Raw genomic sequence first — 26,496 nt, 5'->3', positions numbered from 1 at the left:
ATGTTTTCAGTTTTTCTGTTACAGCTCATTCTAAGCGGAAGAAAAAAAACGGTGCAAAGTTGAAATAATTTTCCACATGATTTTCCAGGACATTTGACTTTCTCGCTCTTTTCCCTGACTAAAAATGTTTTCCAGGACACGTTGGAACCCTGAGTCTCTTTTATTTTAAAAGTAAAAGTATCAAAAACATATAAAAGATTATCCCCTTGTCTCAATCTATAATGAAACAGTATAAACTCATCCCTGCTCACTGTCACCTAACTAGATCAGAATATGTCGTTAAAGACAGAAACAACAAATAGGACAAAACCTATATCACTGTTACCATGTCAACAGTTATTCTTTGCTTTGCTCTGTTGGTTGTTCCCAGTTAATCCATCAGTAAACATATAGGAACAGGAAATGACCATCATAACAATAACTAGGACTCTGTTTGTGTCTGTACCAGAGTCGACTCGTCTGTTGCCATAGTGACTCCTGTAACAGCTGCCATGTTTTCAGAGGTTCTTACATGAGGCCTGGTCTCCGTTGGTCTTGGAGGCGATGTCGTTCTTGATTTGCCGGTCTTTGGTCCCCGACACCTCCTCCATCTTGCGGATCTCCGACATGCAGAGTTTGGAGTTGTAGTGGAAAAACATGCGTCCCTGAAGGATGGTCAGCTTGTGTTTGGACCAATCCCAGAGCTGCCGCAGGTTCTGGTTATCCAGGGCATAGAACGAGTAATTTCTGGAAAAGAACACACAAAATTGCATGAAACATATCCTTCACGATGCGTAGGATTTAGCTGAGGAATATATGAAAAATTGAAAAGTGTCTGAGAGTGGTTAGCCCACATTTTGCATCATATGCCATGCTTAAGTGTAGCCCAATGTGCTGCAAGTGCCTTCCACCTCGACTGAATCAAACCTCATATATGATTTGGGAACATCAACAAAAAACAGTTACCACAGAAAGACATTTTGAAAAAGGTCAGTCCTTCCGCTTTTAACTCATAATTACAGGCAGAGGCTGTGACATGGCGAGGATGAGAGGAGGCTCAGAAGAAGGAGACTCACCCGATTTCCTGTTCCTCCCCACGAATAACACGGAGTTTGCGGAAAAACGAGAGGGATACGAGGGCGTAGGAACGTCTCACTGTCAGGTATCCAGTGATCTCCTCCAGCTGGCCCAGGCTGGCCTCCAGTTCAGCTGCGATGTTGTCTGCAGAAAACCAGAAGAAAAAGCCCTGAAGTGACCTGTGCTTCCACAGCATGCTCAGTGCTGAAGCTCCTCAGGCAGCTGTTGTTTGGCAACAAACTGATCTCTGTTTTCAATTCCTTTTTTTTGTTCATCCCAGCTTTCTTTTTGGCAAAATAAAAATAAGCTGTTTGACATTATTGTTTACAATCAAATAAACTTTTAGACATTTTCATTATAAAATGTCATACACTGTTCATGCCCAATGTGTCTTTATGCTAATGGTACGTTAAATGTGCTAAAAATCTGATACAAATATTGTGTGTTAATCTACACCTAGCTTCTTGCCTTTTCTTAGAGAAAGGACAAAGAACCAAAACATCCTTTTAATCACACAAAATCATGCAAACCCCTTACATTTGTGTTGACCTTTTTATCTGTTCATTAATGTTTATTGATGTATTTTTGTTGAGTGGTCTCAGATTTGAAACTTCATTTTATTTCAATTTACAATCTGGTTTATTTTTAATAACGTCTCCTATTGTTGTTCTGTTGTATATTGTAATCTGATTACAGCACAGATACTCACTTCCTCCACGCAGGTTGATGACGAGGCTCCCGTTGAGGACCGTGCAGCCTCTCAGAGCCTGGGCCGCCGTCACAGAGTCGACCGTCTTCAGACCCATACACACCTTCGGACAGAGCCCTGCACAGGGAGTGCAGTTCAGCCTATTGAAGAAAAGCGTGACAAAAAACAAAGATTAGTCAAATATTCTGAAATATGTGTGTTGGAGCAACAAATCAAAACTGATAGATGTGCTTTGAAGTTAATTCAATTTTTTTTTTTACAGTTCTCTTTAACACAGACATACTAGAAGCATCTGGCTTGCAGGTCGTGAACAGTGTGATTTTGTTTTTGCTGAAACCTGCTGCCTGTTATGGCTGAATGAGCTGATAAGCAGTGATATTAAACTGAAACAGTAAAGTCGCCGGCCAGACAGCTGAAACAGTCACTTTAAAACACCAAATCTTTCTGTAGAGCGGAAAACTAGTTTCTGTGGATACATTACTATGAGCTAGTAGTAAAAACATTGATTGCACCATAAACCTTCATAACAATCCATACATTTCTTCTTGCCAAAAACAGCTTTTTTTCAAACTAGTTTTCTTGTGTGAGTTGCCGAGTGGAAGAGAAAGAGAGAACATAGTAAGTTCCTAAAAGAAAACTACTCACAACAAGATTGTGGTTTGACCCTAACAAGCCAAGTGCCACATAGTTCTGTTATATATTCACAAGACAGGCATTTATGGCCTGAAAGAAAAACAATATGTATTTTTGATTCGGTGGTGAACTGTCAAAGCTGCACTGAATGCAAAACAAAAACACTAAAAAAGAAGCTTCACTCAACCTGTGTTTTTAATTAACAGACCCCAACCCTTCGTCTTAGCAACACAAACAACCTGGCTTACGTAATGATTTCACAACAAGTCTCTTTTCATAACCGGTGTATGGTCATGGCTTTGTGTGTCAACCATATTAACCCATTTCCTGAAAAGCTGTCTGTACAATCCCCACACTCATAATGTGGTCCGTGCTATCTACTGTATGATGAGGTTAAATATAAAGTACACAGCAGTCTCTCAGATTCACAAAGTGAGGAGACACTTACTTGTTTTTGAAGGTTTGATTGTGTTCAAGTATTTTTTGCTGCTGTCTGGTTGGTTGGTTTATGAGGTGAGAGTGCCATTGTTTAGCAACGGTTGACTAAGCTGTCACAACAATTACAGAAGAATGTGGCATTTCTTTTGTGGATGCTAAATAATGGATGCTGGTGGCAGCTACAGATATCATGGCACTAATCTACAAGTATATGTTAAAATAGGAGAAATATAAAGCAGAGGGTACAGAGGCACTTGTAAAAGATTAATGACAGCTTTAAATAACAAAACAAATCACTGACAAAACACAAAATAGCTGAAATGCGTGTCTATGTCTTGCAAACAAAAGAAGGTCTATGTGGCATTGTTACATATCTCTTGACCTTTTTCCCTCTCTAGTGCCACATCTGCACTTTCAGCCTAGACACTCATAACGCCTTGGAGTACACCGCTTATCCACAAAGCACTTTCATTTCCACAGCTTAGGTTAAAGCCAGAGACGGGAGATGGATGCCAAAGAGAAGAGCTGTGCCATAAGGGGAACAGAACGGGATTCAGAGGTTGAGATGAGGGTGGGTTCATCACAGGTCAGCGCTGGTATAAAGGTTTAGATTACAGCTCTGATCACCTGGCAGGAAGGGATCAAATCTGCCCATCGAGAGGCTCCTTTTAATGAAATTGGTTCAAGCATTGTTTCAAAGATACGAGCAGCTCCCACTCAAGTTTCACCTGTGCAATGTAGGCAAAAGGTATACAATAATATATATATATAGCTTTATATTGAGATGCACTAATGTGATGTTATTGTTGTGCATTTTTTAAATGTTTGTAATCGGTACATTTGTTATTTCGTTATTACAACGTTCCTATTGTTTTAACTCTGCTGAACAAAAATAAATATATCTATATAACTGAGGACAGAATCATATAATGCAATTAATGTTATGTGTGTAAAGCACGTGATGTCAAAATATAGATTTGATATAAACCAGAAGTTATGACTTTATGACAAAACCCTTTAAACTTGGCACTGAAGATGGCTGCCGTGTATCAAGCTCCCCCTCATTCATTCTCATTATGCACCTTAAGCACTGTTTACATTCATACTATTCATTTGCAATACTAACTTGCACTTGCAATAACTTATGTCTTAGATACAGATTTTGCTTTCAACTGAATTACTTCAATTTTTATAGATACTTAATGAGCATTGTTGGAGAGTGCCTGAGGCCTAAGAATTGTATTGCCATGACTGCCACGTGTAATTGTTGCGCATATGATGTGAACAAAGAACTTGAACCCAACAAATGTGTTCATAATGTTTCGTATTGTTTTACAAGCCTGATGAAATGCACTACAGCTTGAAGCATTTTATTTAACTGATTATAAATGAATCTGTGGACTTTCATTATTTCTGTTGCACAAAAAGGAACATCTGGTTGTGTGTGATTTTCTTCTGATCTCAAACGTTGGATCTGGAACAGTGATTAAACATCAGTAGCACTTGAGCAAGGCACTTCACCCTCATCTGCTTACAGAGTCCAGGTAGAAACGTCCCAGGTGTGAATGTACAGCGCGTCACTCCATAAATGTGAAGCCGTGTGTTGTTTGAACAGAGATGAATGGTGCTTGTCAAATCTTCTCTGGATAAATAAAGGTTAAACACACATTACTTTTTGCCTGTCATCACTATCGTCAGAGGCAGGCTGCCCGCTCCACGCTGCTGCGGCTGCTTGCCAGACACACTCACTCACTCTCTATTTGCAGCTGGCCAATGGAGTCCTGCTCCCCGGGTCACTGACAGCCTCCCCTGGAGTTTAAGTGCCTCCCAGTCTTGTTGTAACAGAAGACAATAAGTCCTGAAAGATCCAGCCGCGTTTTCAACCTCTGCCCGAGCAGAGTGATTAGTGCTGTCTGCAGAGTCTCGCAGCCACGCCCACACTAATCAACAGCCCGTCACAGTCAGTGAAGTTGTCAAAGAGGGATGCCATAAAGGTCAATGGCAAGTCAGCACAACCACAACACCACACTTCAGGGAGGGAAGTCTGTTCGGATGAAGCTTACCAAGATATGCACACAACTGGTTGTAAATTACAGATGGGGATAAGAAGGGAAAAAACACTTCACACGTCAGCACCTATAGCTCGCTCACCGCAATGCGGACAGCAGCAGTTGGTAAACAATCATCAATCATTTGTGAGGCGTGTGAGAATTTTCTTTTTTCGCAGATGGATACAGTCAGGCTCAGAAACCAGGATGTGCCAGGCTGCTTACTGCGCTGCACCACTTTGAGATGGCTTTCTGCGGTCTCACACACACGCTACAAAGAGGTGTGTATGAATGTGTGTATGTGCTCACCAGGACCTCCAGTTCCTGCTGAGCACATACACAGTCACACTGTGTTCTGAACACAGTGGCAATAACTAAACCAAGGAAGGAATTTATAATTTAACACCACCTTTATTTTTAATTAGTTTGAACTCTTTTTTCTTTTAAAAAATGGAGTCTGTTGTTGCTATCGTTATGATCACTGCTGTATCAATTTTCTTTATAAAAGATTAAAAGCTTTTTGCTTAAATCTGAAAAACAACTTTTTATTTCTTTAGTTTTTTCTTCCTAGTCACCTGCCTGATCTATTTGGGTCAAATACAAAAATCAAAGAGGAGGACATTTTTTATGAAGAGGCAACAACGGCATTGCTGGCTTGAATCTCTATCCAGAAGCAGTTGAAGGGTTATGAGTTGTATTAGTGGGGAAGAGTCACATTTTTTGGAATGGGATTTAAAGGTTTAAAAGTACCAATAAGGAATAAAACATGAGGAATATTATAAGGTTTGTAGGAAAGCTGACACTCAACTAGATTGTTGATTTCATAAGTTGATTGAAAAATGTAGAACATTTGCTGAGAGTTTAAATAAGAGTAAATAAAATATCCCCAGTGAATGCTCCTAGCAGCCACCATTCTTTTCACACCAGATAATAACAAGTGTTCTGTTTGTAAACTAAAGCATTGTTTTGAATTATAAATGTGTAAATTTGTGGGGGAATAAACCCAGGCCCAGGATTACACTTTTTTGTGAATGTGTGTGTGTGTGTGTGCAGAATTTTAATCCAGCTTCACTGAGCACACATAGTTCCATCAGACCATCAGGAGCCCATCAGACCGGCATGAGTGTCCACTTACGAGGAGGAGTTGACGGTGGTGTAGCCGGAGGGACACTCGTGGATGCAGGCCCCGTTGTGGATGACGTACTCGTGGCAGTCGGCGCTCTTGCTGCGCTCCTTCTCGCGCTTGCATCTGTTGTGGAGGTCTTGGCAGAAGCCGAAGGAGACGCAGCGCCAGCCCCTGTAAGTGAAGTGGTTTTCGGGGCAGCGGTCCACACACTTGTCCTCGTGCTGGAGGCCGCGGCAGGCCACGCAGTGATCGGCTGAGTGGGGCTTCAGGCAGCCGCCCAGACACTGGTCGTGGCAGCACAGGTCGTCCTTGGTGCAGGCTCGATGTTTACAATGCATCGGGCACACTGCAGGGGAGAGAGGAAGGACAGAGTTAGTGAAGCAAATGTGAAAGTTCAAGAAAGGGTTGAATATGGGCTGAGGGAAAAGAGGCAGGAAACAGAAGCTTATCAGCATTCAGACACCGGCATATGATTTCAGTTCAACTACTGTAACAAAATCTGTAATAAATGTGCAATATATACTTTTATTTGTACTACTGTTATCTGGCACACTTCTACTACATGCTACAGAATCAGAATACCTTTATTAGTGCCACAGAGGGGACATTTACATTGTTACAGCAGGAAAGAGCCAAAGACAGCTTAATGTTACCTAAGAAGCATGCATAAAAAAAAAACACTTATTTTATTTATTTTTTAAATACTGTTACTTTTAGGGATGCCAGCGATTATTCTTTTTTTCGAATATTCGTTACAGTCTCCATAATCGAAAATTATTTTTAAAATTCGATTTTATTTATATATATTTTTATTATTATTTATGTTTTTCTTTTTTTTCCTGGCTTAGTTTCAACCAAAATATAGACTAATGCTAATAATAGTAATAGTATTAATAATTGTAAATGGCCATTGGTCACACCACCAGTTTGTTTTACTGTAAACTTGGAGGAAGCCAGCAGCGCAGGCTGCGCAGAGTGCAGACTGCTGCTGCCTGCTGCAGCCTGCTGCAGCCTGCTACACACCGCCCCCGCCCCCCGCCCCCCTTCTCAGTCACACGTGCGATTGATTTATTGGCGATATACAGAACAGTGAGAACAACACAACTAAAGATGAACAAAGAAGAGTTCCTCGTGGAACTACTTCGAACTGACAAGTGCAAATGAAGTAAAATGCAAGCTCTGCGAAAATATTTTTTTTCCCCTTCTCTCCCGCGGGGGGGGGGGGGGGGCAAATAATCGATTAATATTCGCCAGGGCTGTCCGATTTTCGAATTTGATCATGGTCAGTTTCTGGCATCCCTAGTTACTTTACTTATTGTTTTCCACCTGGATTGGTAATATTTGTAAATGTAATTCATATTTTGCCTCTATCATTTCGATGTAACAATTCAAATGTCCCCTCTGTGGGACTAATAAAGATATTCTGATTCTGAGTTCCCCCAAGTTACAGTATATTACAATATATATTAATATCTCAAACTCCGGAGATATCTTGTATGGTCGGAGCTATGTGTCAGCAGGAGGGAAATCCCTCCTCCCTCACTAGCCAGCCGCCCAGAAGACCATCTGTCATTGGCCAACAAGCATGGTGAATACAAACAGCAGGGATCCAACACTAGTTGAAAAAAGACAGACACTTATCCAGAAGGCTTGGTGAAAGTGAGACAGAGGGCGAGAAAACTGGAGCGAGACACGTGCGTGATGTCTTGCTTCTTTCTTTTCTTTTAAACACAATAAAAGGAGTGACTTTTAATTTATATCAAATTAAATCAAATGTCCCTTCCTTATTTGTGTTTAGAAAGGGTTATTTGAAAAATAAAAATGTATACAAATCTTCCAGCACCCTTGCACTTTCCTCAAGTTCCTCACGCTGAGAAACACTATGATCGATAAAGATCACAACAACTCTCAAAGCTGTAATTAACAATTATTCTGATAATTGTACACTATTAAATTCAATCTTAAAACTCAGCTGTCCAACACCTAAAACATATTAAATCTAATCTAATGTTAAGACACTAGTCATTTAGAGCTTAACAAAACTTCCCTGGCCTTCTTTCAAGTAACACAACTTACACATGCTCTAAATGCAGTACACACACACACACACCCTGAAGTTCAGTGAAGGTGTTAGTGGAGTAAACAAGATTAGTTAAGGACAGAGACAAGTCTGTAGGTTGGCTGTTTGTACATGCATCTACATGTGTGCGTGCCCTTAATTCAGCCAGTTACGTAACATCAGACTCTGCAGGTGCGAGTGTGTGTGAGTAGATCAGCTGAGTTTGTGAGTACAAGTGTGTGTGGATAGATGGAGGATTCTCAGAGGTAAACACAGCTGACTGACCTGCCGGCTCAGATTAGCTTGTCAGCCACGAGAGCCACATTAAGACCGTTTGACAGCCGAGGACATAATGAGTCCCTGAGGTTAAGGGCAGGTTACAGGTCAGCTCGTAAAGTTGGGATTATGTTCCTTCTTGTAGGGGTTAGAAATCATTTTCACCCACATAAAACAAAACAAGAAGGGACATTTATGTTCCCATTGCAGGAGACAATTATCTCCAAAGTCTGTTCTTCTTTGCTCGCTCTCTATTGTTGCTGCTTGGTTTCATTAGTGTCCTGAGGTTGACCCTTAAATTAACAAAACAACACGGACACCCTGTCCTCATAGATTCACAGAGGTAAGCTCTTAAAGATTAAAAGAGTGTGTGTTTGGGGCGGGCGGCAGCATTATGAGAATGGCAGAGTGCGCGGGGAGTTAAAGGGGGCTTGGTGCTAGAAAAAACAAATGATATAACCACCTTTTATCTACGTCAGTCTGTAAATTGAAATAATCTACTCGGCAACAGGATTTACAATAATACAAAAATTATGATTTTCACGCTTTAAAACAAGAAATATCCACTTGATAGGTTTATGTTCAGACTCAATAGTTTATTAGAAAAGCTGCCCTTCAACTTCCCCTCCAATGTGATGTATGTACACACAAACACACTCAAAGCTTTGCAGTCTGCTCACACTGACTCCTGATCCTGCAGCCGGCTCCATGTCGGAGCACAGGCCCAGCAGCAGATCCACCCTCAGCCTTAGCCAATGTGTAGGCTAGCTGCAGAAGCTAGCCATTCAAATGGCCTCTCCCATCTCCAAGGAAGACAGGCGCACAGTTTAACCCTTTGTGTCCCTCTCTCCCCCCGCAGCCAGTCAGACAGCAGCAATGGGAGGTCTGAAAAACCCTCCGACACAAGAGCCACATAGTAACAGGCTAGAGCTGCTCTACTTTTTCCGTCTCCTCACAACTGTGAATCGCCTTCTTTTCTACTAATCTAAACACAAGTATTTCCTGGTAAATAGTGCTGATTTTCAGGCACATCAATCTTGTCAGAACTTTTCAACCGGGAACATTGTTTGTCTTGCATGTGATTGTTGATTGGAATTTAGTAGTAAAATGGGTTCAAACACGTGTTGAGAGAAACCTGTTGTGTTAGTATTGAGATGAACAGCTCGCTGCCTTGGGCGATGCATCAGGTCTCATCGTGTCCACAACGCATTAGCAGATTTTACATACTTTAACCGCACGGGAACAACTGAAAAACGTCCATGCAAATTGAAATATGTGTTTGAACAAAAACAATATTAAGTCCTTCAACAAACTGATGGATCAGGGGCTTAGGGCTGACTTTAAATTTAAAAATAATAATCATTTCAGATAGTATGATTAAACAAGTGGAAGGCCATTCATTATTATTTAATAATGATTTAGATAATAACTACATTTGAGCCAGCTTCTAATATAAGATAGTCACACAATCCTGTTATCATATTAACCCTGCATTAAAGCTGAAAGTTGCTCATTAATATTAACAACTTTGATAAACGATAGAGCATTTCAGCTATGATCACCCACAAATATATTTTGGGTCAAATTTGAACATTTGATTTGTTTTTTTGTTTTGTATAATTTAAAATGAAATATCTTTGGAAATTGTGTTCGATCAATTAGAAGAATTATTTTTGCTCTTTAAGTCTCATTAAAAATGGATATAAACAGTTCAGATAATGAAATATAACTAGGTAGTTGCATCTCCACATTGAATCTGTTTTAGGTTTCAATTAGATCTGAAGCGGTGTATCTTACGGTTTCTTAACCAGTTAACTAAAGAAAGAAAGACATTTATTTGGAGATATTTTTACAACCAAGACATCCCTTCAGTTGTAAAAATGCTCAAAGAAATACATGTATCTAGCTTACATGAGTTTACATGAGTAGATAATAATAATAATAATCCATCATTGTCATTTGCAGCAATGTCTAATGCTTTTTTTAACAGAGGCACAAATGGATGCAGACTTTTAGGGTTAAAGAGGGTCAGTTCATTTTAGTAACTGATATCAACCTTCAGACATGCACCACCACTTTTATGAAGCTCAAGAACAAACTGTCGAAAAGATTTGCACACTTCTCTTTGCCAGCAGCTGACTTGACCGTGTCTGCCGAGTTGTAATCAATGCCGGTAGTCGATCCTAAATTAGCTGTATTGTTCATCATGGGGGCTTTTATAAAATCAACAACAGTGACCACACTGAAGGAGATAGACTTGTTTCTTGTGTTGTGTGCCTGTCAAAAATGTTTACAAGGGCGAGACCCAGAGGACCTTTGAGAGTGGGGCCACCCCAAGCCATCTTTGATCTCCTCGAGCGAGAAGGACGCCGAGGAGACGGTTTGTCATTCTTTCCCTAAAACATGCAAATCTCCAGATAGAGGCCCAGTTTCTTTATTATCACTAGAGACCGTTCAGTTAGCCGCTCGTGAAGAGCAGAGGTCTTTTCTCAGTGGGTCAATTAGTTATGCTCGGCTTCAGTTTGCTCTTGTCAGTTTCTCAAGACTTATCTTGCATTTGGACAGCATCACCTGACAACAATAAATCAATGGGATTTTAGTTTGACAAGTGCTGGGTCGGCAGTTGGACTTAGGTCTGTTTAAAGTTTAGCTACAGTTTTTATTTATTTGTCTGAGTCTTGATGCTGAATGAATTGCCTCCCGTGTCTGAAGTCCGTATTACTCTGGTTCCTCCGACACCACTCTGATCTCTTGTTATGCAGTTGATGTGGCATGATCACATGAAGGCCCGGGGAACAATGCTGCAGAAATGCCTGTCTCTTTATCTCATCAGCAGAGGTTTCACTTGGATGATTGCCACACAATGAGACGCTCAATCACCGTAGCTCGACACAAACATCAACAACAAATCAACTCAACTCCGAGCCCCTGTGTGACAGAGAATAATACATCCCGTCAGGTCCATGCCAACTTGGAGATGGGAGGTGAAGAAACAGATTTGCCCAGCCTGCCAACACAAGGCGAGCTTCAACAACGTGGGGTGTCGAAAAGGCAGAAAGAATCCACTTAGCTTGCAAGGAATGACTCACACAGTTCATCATAATCGGCTCCTTGTCTGATATCTGCAACCAACACACACGCACTGTATGAAGAGTTATCTATGTCTATGTTCCTTGTTTCCACTAACATTGAAATGCACACCAGCAAGCCATTAGCAATGTGTTCATTCAGGCAAGGAGGAGCAAACTTCCCCAAACTCTGAGGTTTCTGCCTAAAATGAAGAGCCTCCGTACGTTTTATGAACCACAGTTCTCTCTGAAATTATTAAGGGTTGTGAGTTTTTCCAAGTTACTTTTATTTGGCAGGAGTAAAACAGCAGTATAATCAGGCTTTCTGCGTCAAGATCATATTAGACCCCAGAAAATGCCAAACGGGAATGTGGTGGTGCGCGGGTTGGTAATTAAAATTCCACGGCCGTGACATGGGTAGTATTTAGTTTCTTATGAAAGAAAGTTTTGCTGAAGCTCAAGAAGGGAATAATCTTAAGAAGAAGAAATACAGAGCTTTTGAAAAATGGCGAACTTTCAACTTTTCTTTCAAACTAACTGACAGAATAAAAGAGCTGCAACTTGAGCGCTGAATTAAATGCCAAATTTGAACTTTGATTTATGTTTGAAATGTGACATGCATTGCTTGGCAGTGGCTGCACAACAGCTGACTCGATATTCAGGGATGATTAGGTCATGCATTAAGCATGGGAAAGGCACAAAGCAAAAGAAAAGACTAACCCATATACTGGTTTCATAACGGCATACAGAGGTGTTGGTCTGTAGAAACCCACAGAGCAGCACGCTGATCTCTTTCACAGCACAGTTATAGTCAGAGCTGTGCAGGGCCAGAGGAACACAGATTGTAAGAAAACAAAATGTCCTAAAAATTGAGGCACGTATGAGTCAGACATCTGAAACCTATTTTTTTTTCTTTGTTCCTATTTCCAATTCAAACAAAAAATAAATAACATCAGTCTAGTGAGGGGGGGACTTTGATGTACTGCAGGGGGTACTTGAGTTTATTTCTTTTTTAGTAATGGTAAAAAATATCAGATTTGCAGTATAAATAATTATACTTCAATAAGTTTGATACAATTAGATTGTTAGTACGATAAACCACATTTTATATGTAACATTTCTTATCTTGATTGCAAAGGTTAACTGCAAACAAACTCAAACAAGTTTGGAGGTTAGACGGAAATCCAGATAACTAACTTGTTCTGGAAACATAGAAGCAATACAGCTAAACACACGGAGAAAGGTGAACACAACGTTCTTGTTTCTCACTCAAATCTAAGTGCAACAATAAATAAAGTGTACTTCAACACATCTTCAACACCATCTTAGTGTTATTGCATGAATTGAGAGACTAACATTTGAAATGGAGCATTTAAGATTTCCAAACACTGTATTGCACCTCTTGTACCTTATTTTATTTCTCCACCAAAAACGTTTTGCAAGTTTGATAAAACACTGGTCTACACAATCTTTAACTCTAGTTTTATAACAGAATCAAAACCCCTGGGGCTGCCCTTGGTGTGATTACTGGTCTCTGCCCTGAAAATGTCTGTCATTAATTCAGAGCGGCCTGGTTTCCCCTCTGCTAGTGAGCAACAGATGTATTATAGTCTTCTATTTCCAAACATGTCTCTGCAAACTGCAGCTCCTGCAAATGAAGACCAATCAGCAATAAATCAATTCATCGAGCGCATGGCGTTTGAGTCGTGTTGTTGACTTTGAAAAGAGTCACATGGACATCAGCGATAATGCTTTACTAATGCTTAATTTCCATATAAAAGCAAGCCATTGACAATGACACTGATATAGACATTTAATTAAATGCTTTATTATGACTCAAACAACCCCAGGCCTTGTAGACTGAAGACAATCCATTTTAATGTCGTTTGTGAGTTAAGGCTTTATGTAATTTGAGGGTAATTACTTATAATTCTATATTTATTAGCACAAAATAACCTAATTTTGTAAAACATTAGACAGACTGCCTGGTTGTTTAAAGGGCCTCCGGACATAGAGGGAAAGCATTCATTAAGAGGTGAAAACAGCTAACGATAAGATCATTAGTCGACATCAAAACTTTTGATTGATAACTTAATGAAGTCATTCTTCAAAAAACCACCAAACTGTTTCAAGCTTCTCAAATGCAACGCTTTTTATCCTTCTTTGTCTTTGGTCTTTTTAGGGGTTGGTTTGAGGTGTTTTGTTGATCTGTCAGTAAATCGATCAACACTCAATTTTAATAATAAATATTTTATCATCATTAGTCATTTAACATGAAAAGTGAAATTCTCTTTGCTGGCAAAAAGCTTCTTTTATTGGAGTTTTGCTAAATGTGCTGTTATTCTAAATGAATAATCTGAAGATCTTTGGGTTTTTGACTTTCATAGACAAGGCAGATATTTTCATTATAATCATTCTGAAGTTCTTCTAGTTTGAGTCGTTTGCTTTTTATTGTTGAATGATTTACAATCATAAGAACGACAAACAGGTGATATTTATTCAATTTGATATACTAACTAATTTAAGTGATTTAGTTTTGTATAGCACAGAAAAAAGTTAGATGTCAGTCACGGCCGATAACTGTCACTCTGACATCTGAATATTGAAGAGTACATATTGAATCATTCTCAGAAACTAAATCAAGTTAAAGCAAAATTAAGAACATAACCAAAAACATTGAATCTTCCTGAACCAGACGACCAAAAAACGATCAATTTATTTGTCTCATTTCTTACCGCTAACCACTGTTCAGCTGCTCTGACTCAGCAGCAGCGGGGCTCGGTCGAGGCGACTCGAGTGGTAACAAGAGCCGTAAACAATTTCATTAACTGGCCCAGTCTCCGCTAATAGAACAACAACACACAAACAACATGGAAAAGCACTTTTTGTTTTTAACGCTGCCCTGCCGCCGCTGAGATCTGAAGGCAGGATATCCAGTTTGTCCGTGACTGGAATAGGAATGATAAACACTGTGCACTCATTGATGGCAATTACACTGCCTGCTTTACAGGCAAATGACGCACGCCACAGCCTTGAATCTTCATTTCCTCTCAGCTCTCAGCGCTCAGTGTCAAGCTGAAATAACGACTACCTCTTCGATTAACTTTGACTACCTGTTCATCAAAACTATTAATGTCACATTTACGTCATAATAAAATGGATAACACCCATTGTCTTTGCCAAATCCTAATCCTATCCAACGCAATTAATCTTCTTACTTAAAGGGAAGCAGTAAAAATCAATCCAAAATGTTCGCAAAGACATTTATCACAAAACTAGTCACACTGGAAATACTTTTTTCTTTCGGCAGACACTTTTGCCCAAAGCAATGTACACATGATTTCTGGATCCAAGTCAAGAGAGCACGGGTACTGCTGCTCTTTCAAAATATCTGGTCTATTTTCATCACAGTTTTGTCTTTTAAGTGCATCCTCTTTTAGGGTTCAAGAAGTGCCAATAACAGATTGTGTTCACTAAAAAGAAAATCTGTGAAAAATAAACGTCACAAAGTATAAAAACACAAACCAATTTAGTAGTACTCCTCACTTTAACAATGTCAGACTTACAATGGAGGTTAAAAGAAGAAAAGTCAGCAGTCTAGAGAAGTAACAAAGAACAATAAAAGTTATGCAAGTTGTGCTTGAACTCAAATTAAAACGTTGTATTTTGGAATTACAAATCTATTGCAAATGTTCAACATTTTACAATAGATCCATTTAGCTTTACGTGGACTGCAGTAAAAACCTCCTCAAGCCTTTAAAACTCTAAGGGTTGAAAAACACCATTACATTATGTTTTTTGTATTTCTTTATTCATTTACAGCTTGGAGTACTTATGACTTAGGGCTTGGCACCGCTGCATCAGTGTAACCGTATTAAATAATAATGATATTTTGCCACTGCATAACAACATTTAAATAACAGGTTAAATAGATTACAAGGCCTCGTGTAACTTGTGAAAGTAGATAAAGAGCAAACATTTTCCTGCGGGTCTGATTAAATAAACAACAGTGAGGTGAATCGAATGGCTGTGGTGAGTGTGAGCGTGTACAGCGGTGAAGAAACGCCTGTCGGCACAGCTTTACCAAATGCCTGAAATGTCTGGGATTCCATGGGAATGGTTCCAGGAGCGGCGAGGGTTCGCAGGGTGCAGCTCCACGAGACTGAGTGCCAGAGCAGTTAAGTCAGCTCAAAGGAAAAGACTCATGGTGTGTGTGTGTGTGTGTGTGTGTGTGTGTGTGTGTGTGTGTGTGTCTGTGTGTGTGTGTGGAGGAGGGGGGCGGGGGGGGGGGTCTGAGAGCATTCTGGATTTAGGCTAGTAGAATAGCACTCTGCATACTGAACCATGAAGAGAGCAGCAGACTGTAAAGGCAGGCTGACGCGTTTCTGTCTGATCTTGTGTCATTCCTTTTCATGGCTGATTACAAACTAAATGCTTGGTGAAAGAAACAAGCCAGAATTTACTCTCGTAAATAAGTCCTTATACACGAGATCCATTATTTTTTTAATCGTATTTTGTACCCGTCTTGTTCTTTTTTTGCTTCATTCTTTTGTATTCTTTATGTGATGGCTGTTTTTAAATGTAACTTGTGTTTCTTTTTTAGTATGGCGTATTTCTTTTTATGTTTTTGTAAAGCTTGTTGAGTGGCCTTGTAGAAATGTGCTATATGTCCTTGGTTTGGGACATATAGCTTTGTACATCACAAGTTTGACCACTTTGTCAACACATTAGTGTCAACACATTAGTATCAACACAGAAGGAGAAAAAGCTGCTGTACTGATGCCGAGTGTTTTATATTCATCCCAAATTCAACGCTTTTGATTTGTTCCTATTCCTACAACAATGTTAGCTTGTATTGGAGTCAAACATTTTATTAAAATCATTTTATTAAAATCATTTTATTAAAATGTTTGACTGACTTGTAATTAGGGATGCCAGAAACTGACCATGATCAAATTCGAAAATCGGACAGCCCTGGCGAATATTAATCGATTATTAGCATTAGTCTATATTTTGGGTGAAACTAAGCCAGGAAAAAAAAGAAAAACATAGATAATAATAAAAAAAATATATAAATAAAATCGAATTTTAAAAATAATTTTCGATTATGGAGACTGTAACGAATATTCGAAAAATCGAATAATCGCTGGCATCCCTACTTGTAATGCTCAGCACCAAATATAAAAAGGTACAAACATATATACAAGTTTTTTTGTTATAAGAGAAATGATAAAACATCTCACAGATGGGCTAAATATTTGTTTAGAAGCCTTTGCACAGTGGCAACAAAGAAAGATAAGAAAGGAATTCATACATGATGGCTGGGTTGTAAATACTTCTTGGAAGGGTAATCTTATTGCCAAAACTAAATATATATCCCTTGCATTGCTAACTCGCTAGCCATATATTCAGTGACACAGCAGTTTAAAATCAGCGGTGATTAGGGCTGCACGATATATCGTGTCGTGACGATAATCGCGATATGCGCATGCGCGATATTCACATCGTGTGGACGTGCGATTAAAAAAGAAAGAAAATTAATTTTCTTTTTCTTTTTTACATTTTCTTTTAGGACTTGCGATATTAAGTAGGCAAATTAACTAAAACACGTCATGTTACAATTATTTTGCTGCTTGCTACAAAAGGAAAACTCGCACGGCTCTCATGTCAGGGGTACTTGAGTGAGTGACAGCAAACCACCAATCACAATCAAATCTCCAAAGCAAACGGACCCGGGGATTAAAGGTAAAAAAAACTGAATAAAGTAGTTTAATGTGTTTCTCCAGGGCAGTTCGGCGCTGCTAACCGAGCTAGCTCAGCTTGTTGCTCTGATAACTTAAGATCCAGACGTCCGTGACTAAAATCCTTCATCCGGTTGAATATAGTTAAAAAAATACCAATTGTATAGCATTAAAAGTTCAAGAAAGGATGGTTTGCGGGGAAAAAAAAAACTGTCTTTTCTTCAATTCCTGTATGTTTTCATATCGCAATATATATCGCAGGGGGAAAAAATCGCAATGTCAGTTTTTTCCAATATCATGCAGCCCTAGCGTTGATGTAATGTCTTCACAAGCACACATTTTCTATCAACTTTGACTCAGTTTGAAAACATTTAAACGTACCTCTCGCTGGAGTGAAGTGCTACAGATTTAAGCTTAAAGGTTTAATATTATAGAGTATACAGAATGAATGAGGAGCCATTACAGAAATAGAAACAGAAGGAATGATTCATGTGATGGGAGGGGCACCAGGCTGGCTTGGCTTTCAAACAGAGTTCATGTTTTTAAGGCAATGTCACAGGCAATGAATACAGAAGCTTTTAACATGTCACAGAGACATCCAAGAATCTAAAGTGACACACAGGCAAGTCAAGAGTCAAGACAATATAATAAAGTCATAGCTTCTTTGTGTTATGTCACGACAGGGGTCACTTCCATCTCAAAATAATAAAGCTTGGTAACAATATCCTTCTATTTCCCTACAGACAGCTTTACTAGCGGCTAAATGTGTCCTCTTTCCTTCCTTGCTGACCTCCCAAGGGTCGGCCATCAGTATTTTGGTCTCATAAAAGTGTCTGCCGCTACCGAGACATCAGCCGAGGCCTGTGCGCCCATTCATAACCTCGGAGAGGAAGCAGACCAACAAAGACCGGAAACAATTGGGAAGAACTCTCCATGAACTTCTACGACAGCCATTGTTCGGGGTGGAAAAGGATCGTGGCGCCAGCGCTGCCCGTTGCGTGTGGGAGCTGCGACAAGGTCAGTGAAGAGGAGGGCTAAAGGTCAACGACGGTGAGGCGGGAACCATCCTCCCCTACTCATTCCCCCTCTGCACCGTTCTCACCCCCATAGTGACCGGTGACCTCGCTTTTCCTTCTGATATCGCCTGGGTGAATGACTGATGTGTTCATATGCACGATTACACCACAGTGTTACTCTCATGTTTCCTAGCAGCAAGACTAAACAATAGCCATCCACTCTGTCTGCACAGACACATGCAGAGGTTATGCCCCTGTGTGATTTCTAACCCCATGTCTGTCTGACACACACACACACACACACACACACACACACACACACACACACACACACACACACACACACACCACACACACACAACACACACACACACACACACACACACCACACACACACACACACACACACACACACACACCACACACACACACCCACACACACACACACACACACACACACACACACACACACACACACACACACACACACACACACACACACACACACACACACACACACACACACCCCCCTTGTGTTTGGCGGACAGACATATGTGATGGGAGCCAAGAGTACATTTGGAACATCCATATCAAGAAAGGTCCGGCAGCGAGTCCTCACCTGACCTGACTGAAATGTGATTCATAGGAATACTCCAATTGTGACAGGCTGCACGAAACCACTAACCTCTGCCAAAAGCCACAGGGTCACACATGCTACAAGTGTAGAAAGTGCCAAACCAATCAGAGTTCGAAGCGTCTGCTAAAAGCCGTTCTCGACCTTATTAAATATGTAACAGATCTTGAAAACACTGGCGAAAGCTGCTGCGAATACGAAGAAGAAGGAGGAGGAAGATGAAGGCCTCCCGTGGGTGTCTCATCTCTGGCAGAGGGTAGATAATTAAGATCACTTTTAATCATGTGTGTAAAATACTGGCCACCTGGGAAATACCAGCCCATGTATATCTCTCAGGGCTCGATGCAACAAAGGCTACTCGGAAAAGAGAACAAACATAAGCAGCATTTGATTACAACGAGATCTTAAAGATGAAACTAATGCAAAGATGGAAATGACGGTAAAAGCTTAACAAATGTGATATACTAAGAATTTATCATACACATACAAATGGGAAATGCCATTAGATTTCATTTCACAGTAATCTAAATGCTTGGCCTTTTCCACACATTTGAATAAAAAGCAGCCTGTTAAATATGCAAGATGGGGGGCTCCCCTTGAGGGCCAAAAGGTTTTATGGCGCTGACCATAAACCACAACGCCATCGATCTTTCTCCCTTCATTCCCCGTTATCCCTTTTACGTCCACTCTCTAATAAACACATAAAGTGCCAAATAAATAAGAAAACATATTACAAAAAATTAAAGACAATATTTGAGGGGCAGATGGGCATTCTGTACGTGCAGCTCAGCAGTGAAAAAAGATAATATCTCAACGGGAAGCCTCTGATTTCTTATTGAGTCACAGCCAATATGTCCAGCTGCCAGGTCCTTTCAGGACTAAGCCGAGGTCCTATCAGCCAAACAAGCTGTGCCACATAAAAGCCATTATCAAAACATCATCAAATGCCCATTATCTTCAATTGGATGTTGGCAAGAAATAGTACTTCATTTAAGGTAAATACACTCGACGGTACCATTTCCCTTCACCCAGTCCAGTTATTCAACCCAATTATTTTAGAAGGAAATAAAAAGCCTGCGTTATTTTTGAAACCCATTTCATAATACATAAATCTTTGTTTTCAACCAAATTGATATACTTAAAACTCAAAACAAAAATAGGGGTTTTAAAAACTACTGATTATTGACAGTTACAGGTTTTAAATAGTATTTGATACATTTTAGATTAACATTGAACTTAATTTACTCCAAAACTAATAGAGACATGAATAACAGGATGGACACATGATTCGGTTTATATTACATTAGGTGACCTGAGACGTGAAGACGACATATCACGACTGGGAAAGGTAGTTTACTTTATGAACTTATTTTATTTTGGGTTGCATTAAAGGTGGGGTAGGTAAGTTTGAGAAACCGGCTCGAGATACACTTTTTGTTATATTCCATGGAATGCTCTTAACATCCCGATAGCAATGAATATCTTAAGTGCTTTGACAAAAAATCCATAAAAAAATGTCATCTGTGGAAGCCGTGGTACTGTAAAAAGCACGACCAATCATTTTAGCCGGCCCGGCTAAAATAACTGGATGGCATACCTGCCTGTCAGCCTTCCATCTGTGCACAAACTTATCTCGTGCCCTCATTGGTCATGTGCGCGTTCGTGTGTGTTGGAGGAGGGGCTCTGTAAGGAAGTGGCAGATTTTCTCCGGTTGTGTATTTTCAAATTCTAGCGATCTCGAGCCGGTTTCTCAAAATTACCTACCCTACCTTTAAGCCTGTTCAGACATGGCTGTTTATTAAAAATGAAGTCATGGTTATTTTAATTATTTTTTCAAACGAATGTCCGACGTGTGAAAGTATTTGTCTGGCACTACCTTCTAATATAACTCTATAACTTATCAAAACAGTTAGAAAAATAATAATAATAAGGGAGTTAATTTCAAGGATGAGAGAGATGCTGCACAGGATGATGTCTTGTATTTGCCACTAATAAACACGTTGACATGGTGTGCGTTTGTGTGTCTCTGTAGCCAAATCTAATGAGCTTCGGTGATGAGCAACTCCTGCAACCTTGCTTTGCCACTTTGCTTAACGGACGCAGCCAATTTGGTGTAAAAAGGAGGGGGAAATTAGGAGATAAATTCAAATTACCCCTGTTATAGAAGCAGGGAAGGGAAATGGGTTTTGACTCCAAACATGGGCGCTAAGCCAAGCCTCGTGGTTCTGCCGCTTTGTTTTCTGTTGGTGTACAGACTGCAGAAATGATGTGTGACCCACAGTTACCTCTGGCACTTAACCACTGCGTTCACGTTCTTTTTTTATTAAGAGAGCTGACAGACACTTTTTGGAGTCAAAAAAAGTCCCAGACAGTCCCTGTGAGTGAGAGTTTTAGGAATAACAAAGTGAAATTATATTTTTGTTTTACCTCTCAAATGCTTTTGATCAATCCTCCACATTTGTTTATAACAAATAAATCAGAGTCACAACAACAGCAAACCTGAGACCTAAAGAGAATATATATGACTAAAGCAGGGGTCTCCAACCTTTTCTAGGATGAGAGCTACTTTAAAAAAAATAAAACAAGTCATGAGCTACTGTTCCTCCTCCTGTTTAGTTTTTTGCAGTGTATATATTTAGCACATTTGAACATTATTATATGCTGACCTTTAACCTTTGTGTGCTGTTTGGGTCTGTGGGACCCGTTTCAGTGTTTACTAAAAGAAAAGGTATTCAATTTAATTATTTTAACCTGCTTTATTTGGGGGTGGACCTCACCTCCTCTAGGGGGGTCCGGGGGCATGCACACTCAACACTCAGATGAAAGAGAGCGGTATACTTTTCAATGATCCAAACATCTTTAGAATATGATCACAACCAATAACAATCATTTCAACTTGTTTATTCTTATGTTACCTAGTTAGCATTCTTTCTTTTTATTTATGCATATTTTACTAATCACTCCCCTTTTAAACTGTTTTTTTTTTTTTACTGTCCTATAGTACACATTGGAATGATTTCTTACTTTATTTTTTACAACTATATTAAATAGATAAAGGTGTGCTCTCTCTCTCTCTCTCTCTCTCTGTCTTGCTCGCTCACAGAGGCTGTGTGCTCCTCCGTGGCGATGACGGCTCGCGTTAATAAATAATAATAAACATATTTGTAAAGTGGGGGGACACAAACGGGATTTGGAAAAGTGGGGGGGACATGTCCCCCATGTCCCCAGTGGAAATTACGCCATGCGTATGTGTGCGTCAAGTGCAAAATATATATGCAAGTTGCAACACACACACAGCAAAGCTCTGCCCCTCATGTGCAGTATAGGCTGGCACGACTAGGCTGTGTTCAATGGGGCTGATGTGTAGATTCTGCCAGAAGGAAAATCACAGTCAAACTCCTTATGAAGCGGTGAGGTGCCGCTCCACATTGCTTTTCTGCAACGCTGGTCCCGCAAATCAAGCAAGAACGTGATTGTTGAACCTGGACTAAAGCAACACATTTGGGAATAGTAGCTTACTTTATAAACTACAGTAGGTCTATAAAAAGCAGTAACAACTGGCACATCTGAAGTCAACAAGGAATGCCTTGCTCTCCGTCCTGTGGTTCTGGTGCTTAACAGATCTTTTCATGCTTTAGTGAAAGTAGGCAAAAAACCGCAAGTCACAGACCACAAGACCACAGGCCCTGCCCGTGCCGAATGCAGGCCAATGACTGGAGATCAGAGCTTGCCGGTCAACATTTGAGCTTGATTTATCTCCAGAGAATTGCACACAATAAGGAAATCATCTCTGCTGTGAGACTTTTCATACAACACTTCCTCAACTATAATGTGGCATGTTTCAAAGATTTGTGTTGAGCAATCACCTCAAGTCATTGGAAAATCTATAAATAAAACACTAGTGAAAAGTGTACTGAAGAGCATAATGATGGTCAGCTCAACATATAGCTGCCTCACAAAAAAAACATTACTAAGAGTTTTAAAAAGATAGACGTGCACAGGGAAACTTGTTCAAAAGAGCCGTTAAACTAATGCGTGCAGTGTTGCGTAATGGTGCGAGCCAAGGTGTTCAGACAGCACCCATGCGCAAAATTCTTCTCAGCACTCGAACTTGAACTCTTTGGCAGTGTGAAATGGGTGGGCTTGTCATTTTTTTGTTCTGTAAAAACCAGAACACAGAGGGAAAGGCCCGTCTCGCAGGAGCTTTGCTTAAATGGGACAATGTGAAATGTGCCATGACGTTAAATGTCTTTACCTCGTCCACTACATGAGCAATAACAAAACTACAGTCTATGTCTAAGTGTTGCGTCACATTAGAGTACAGTTCAAGCTGCATTGACACAGAACTTGGCCTACTTAACTAAACCTGAGCACATGACACTGCTCTGACATTTCAACACTAAAAACGGACACAACCAACTTTTGGCAAAACAGCTTTAGGCTACAAGCAGTCGTTGATTCTAACGCGAACAAGAAACTATTTTTGTTTCAAACACCAACCCTCATGTGCTTTAATTTGGTCCAAATGGAGAGTTGAATTCAGTAAATGTTAGACCGGTTGGACGTGTGAGGGAAATAATGATGTGTTGACGGAAAGTAGCTGAGGAAAAAATACACAAGCTACTACTGGTCACTGGAAAAATGTAACAGTAGGGAAATTATGAAAAATGTATCTAATAATAAGCACTTGATATGGTTTCTCATCTAAAAAAGGGGAAGTACAAAGGTTTATGATGTAGGGCTGGACAATATGCATCATGATAGACCAGAACGCTTCAACTCGTGTCCCATTTACTACAGATTCTGTATTCATATATATATATATATATATATATAAATCTGTTTAATGAATGATGGGATAGTAGACTAAAAGCTTTAGGAATCCAAACAATAACATATAATAAGTACCCTGTATCAAGATTGATGCAAAACAAGTGACATTTGACCTCTTTAGAGAGGTTTAGCAAAAGAAAAACACCTCTGGGGTCATTTGGGTTGAAATGGGTGTATTTGTCGTTTCTCTGGAACCCATTGGTCGATTTTGATGATTGACATCTCTTTTGAACCGTTAGAGCCAATAGAATGGAAGGGGAATTTCCACATACCCGATCACCTTTTTTTGCTCCCGATCCGATTCCGATCATTTGATTTTGACAATCTGCCGATACCGATTTTTCCCGATCCGATCTTTATGCAATGCATTAAGAGAAAAAAAGGTAACGCTGGTCATCCAACGCGATGAATTCAGCTATCTTGGCTGTTATTTTTTTGGCCTTTTCACTGTTCTGGGGCAGTTTCTCTTTCCTTTTAAAAGTCTCTGAAAGTGTCGGTTGTTTCAGTGCCGTTACCTGAGTGGCCGCTGTGTACTCGTCGTGTTGTTGTTGGTGTTTGTATTAGATTGGTCGTGTTGAACGTAGCTCTGTTCTTTCCACCACGCGGAACCTCCGCCTTGCAAACATTGCATCTGGCTGTTACACTGCCTTCGCTTTCAATTTTATAATACTTCCAAACTCCTGACATTTTCTCTGACTCCGACTCCCGAGTCACCAGCTGAACGTAGCCTCTTGTTAGCTTACTGCTACCATTAGACACTGCGCCCACTCTGTTGCCAGATTTGAGAGAAATAAGCAACCAGGTCTATGAAAACAAGCCCAAAAGAAGCAACACATACATGATGTTGTGTAATTTTAAACCAAAACTAAGGCTTCAGGATGACTTTAAGACGTGAACATGGTCATTTTTGTTTTGAAACATTAAATTAAAAAAAGATATTTTATATAAAAAAAAAAAATTAAAAAAAAAAATTCCCGATCCCCGATTTTTTTCTCCTGATTCCGATCTTTTGAAAATCACGTGATCGGCTCCGATCCCCGATCACGTGATCGGATCGGGACATCTCTACACGTTACCATTGAGAAGTCAGAGCTATGCACACGCAGTTTGCCCAAAGCGAAACCTATTTTACGCTCTGAAATCTGAAAACTGAAAACTAGGTTTATTGCTGATGGATTATCAGAAATCATTTCAAAGTGACACAGACACATTGGATTAACCTATGGATGAACCTTCAGCAGTGTTTTTATCGTTTTAATGCCATTGAAGACAACTTTTGATCAGAAAACAACAAAGGTAAGACATATTGTCGTGTTGGCTACCTAATGCTACGTGGTGTGATGTCTTTGTTAGCTTCTCATGTCGCGAGTTCGGATCGGTCAGTAATGATAATAATACCTGTAGAATCTGTGCAATCTCAGCTTGCTAATCGATATCTTGTTTGTGCAGATACGATAAGTAATAGGGGTATTTTAACGTGAGTTCTCTGTGCTAAGTGTGTTAGCATTTTTTCGCTCAGGGCTAATTCAGAGCCTTTGTTATTACCCTTATGTTTCTAAAAATTGTTAATATTGTCTGGTAGCTGAGTTTCTTCCCGTTAAGTGGGTATGACACATTTATAGGTTTTTAAATGTTAAGAAGCCCTCAGGTCAGACGCTGTTTCTTGCAGATGTTGCGATTGTTGGGAATGGGGCTGAACAGGTTCAAAACAAATAAATTATCAAAAGTGTAAGTGTAAGCAATTAATCATTTAAGCACTAGGTTGTATTTAGCCTGCAGTTACCGGTGGCCAGAAATAACACTGCAGTCACACCAGATTAAAATGGGAGTCCTATTTATATAGCATTTAAATCCCTGCCAGAAAGTGTCTTGATAATTTTTTCCCATTTGGTTCATTTCAAACTCTATGATTGTCAAGTGTATCAAATGTTTGGTGTCCAAGGACGTGATATGTTGTATTATGGTTATGGATCAGAGCTAGGCAGTACTCCAGCTCTGTTATAAAGAATCACAGAGGTACAAAATATATAACTTGTGTTATAAAAAAAGACTGCTTACTTCTTTGACAGTTGTTCTGGGTCCAGCAGCGTTCACTGAAGTGTCCGTTGATGGTGGTGGTCTGGCAGGTGGTCTTTCCGATGGCCGCCCCCGGGCAAACGTCTCCGCACTCTCTGTCGTTCTTGTTAGCCATGATGTAGTTGTCCTCCACTGTGTCCAGGATCTTGGACCAGTCCAGAGTGGAGAGGTAGCAGAGATCCGGGTTCTTCTCAATCCTCACTGCTCCCCGGGTGATGTTCATCAAGCTATGGAGGCCGATCTCTCGCAGCTGGAGCATCTCGAACATCACCAGGGCGTAGTTGAAGAACAAGTTGTTGCCTCTGATGACCGTAAGGTTGGGGAAGAGATCGCTTAGGGTCTCCATGCCGTAAACTCTGAAGAGCAACAGGTAGTCGGTGACCACCGTCAGTTTGGGGAAACTGATGCCCCGGAAATCCTCAGGCTTGGTCCTGAACATGAGTAAGATCTTCAGGTGGCCTTCGATCACAGTGCAGTTCTCTAGCGTTCGTAGGTTGGTCACATTGTTGCGGATGTCCTTGCTCGGACAAACTGAAAAGATATAAAAGGAAATACAAAGGTTCTTTAGAAACTAGAGGAACAACCTTCATTGATGACTCACAAAACAAACAAACACCATTCTGTGGAAAGGATAAGATGCACATGTTTCATGAGTAACTAAACATTATTTTATTATCAATAGGAAATGTTATGGCTTTTGGACATCAACATGAAAAAAAGGATTTCCCTAATAATATCTATGGTGTGCTGAACGTGACTGATGCATTAGGCAAGATGTCTGCT

General features: G+C 40.1%; 1 protein-coding gene across 1 annotated transcript in view; it reads right to left on the bottom strand.

The window, feature by feature from the left end:
* The window catches only part of insra (insulin receptor a), a 52,588-nt gene that overhangs the window by 17,483 nt on the left and 8,609 nt on the right, over positions 1–26,496 (bottom strand). Inside the window, exons 2-6 of the mRNA XM_034153065.1 lie at positions 25,696–26,244; positions 6,020–6,356; positions 1,766–1,905; positions 1,056–1,200; positions 512–726 (exon numbers count right to left, since the gene is read on the bottom strand). Coding sequence (XP_034008956.1) covers positions 512–726; positions 1,056–1,200; positions 1,766–1,905; positions 6,020–6,356; positions 25,696–26,244 — 1,386 coding nt within the window. The remainder of the gene's footprint in view (positions 1–511; positions 727–1,055; positions 1,201–1,765; positions 1,906–6,019; positions 6,357–25,695; positions 26,245–26,496) is intronic.

This window comes from Trematomus bernacchii, unplaced genomic scaffold (genome assembly GCF_902827165.1).
Source record: "Trematomus bernacchii unplaced genomic scaffold, fTreBer1.1, whole genome shotgun sequence".
NCBI classification, from domain to species: domain Eukaryota; kingdom Metazoa; phylum Chordata; class Actinopteri; order Perciformes; family Nototheniidae; genus Trematomus; species Trematomus bernacchii.
Note: the sequence above shows the minus strand (reverse complement) of the source record. Positions and strands in the feature narration are given on the sequence as shown.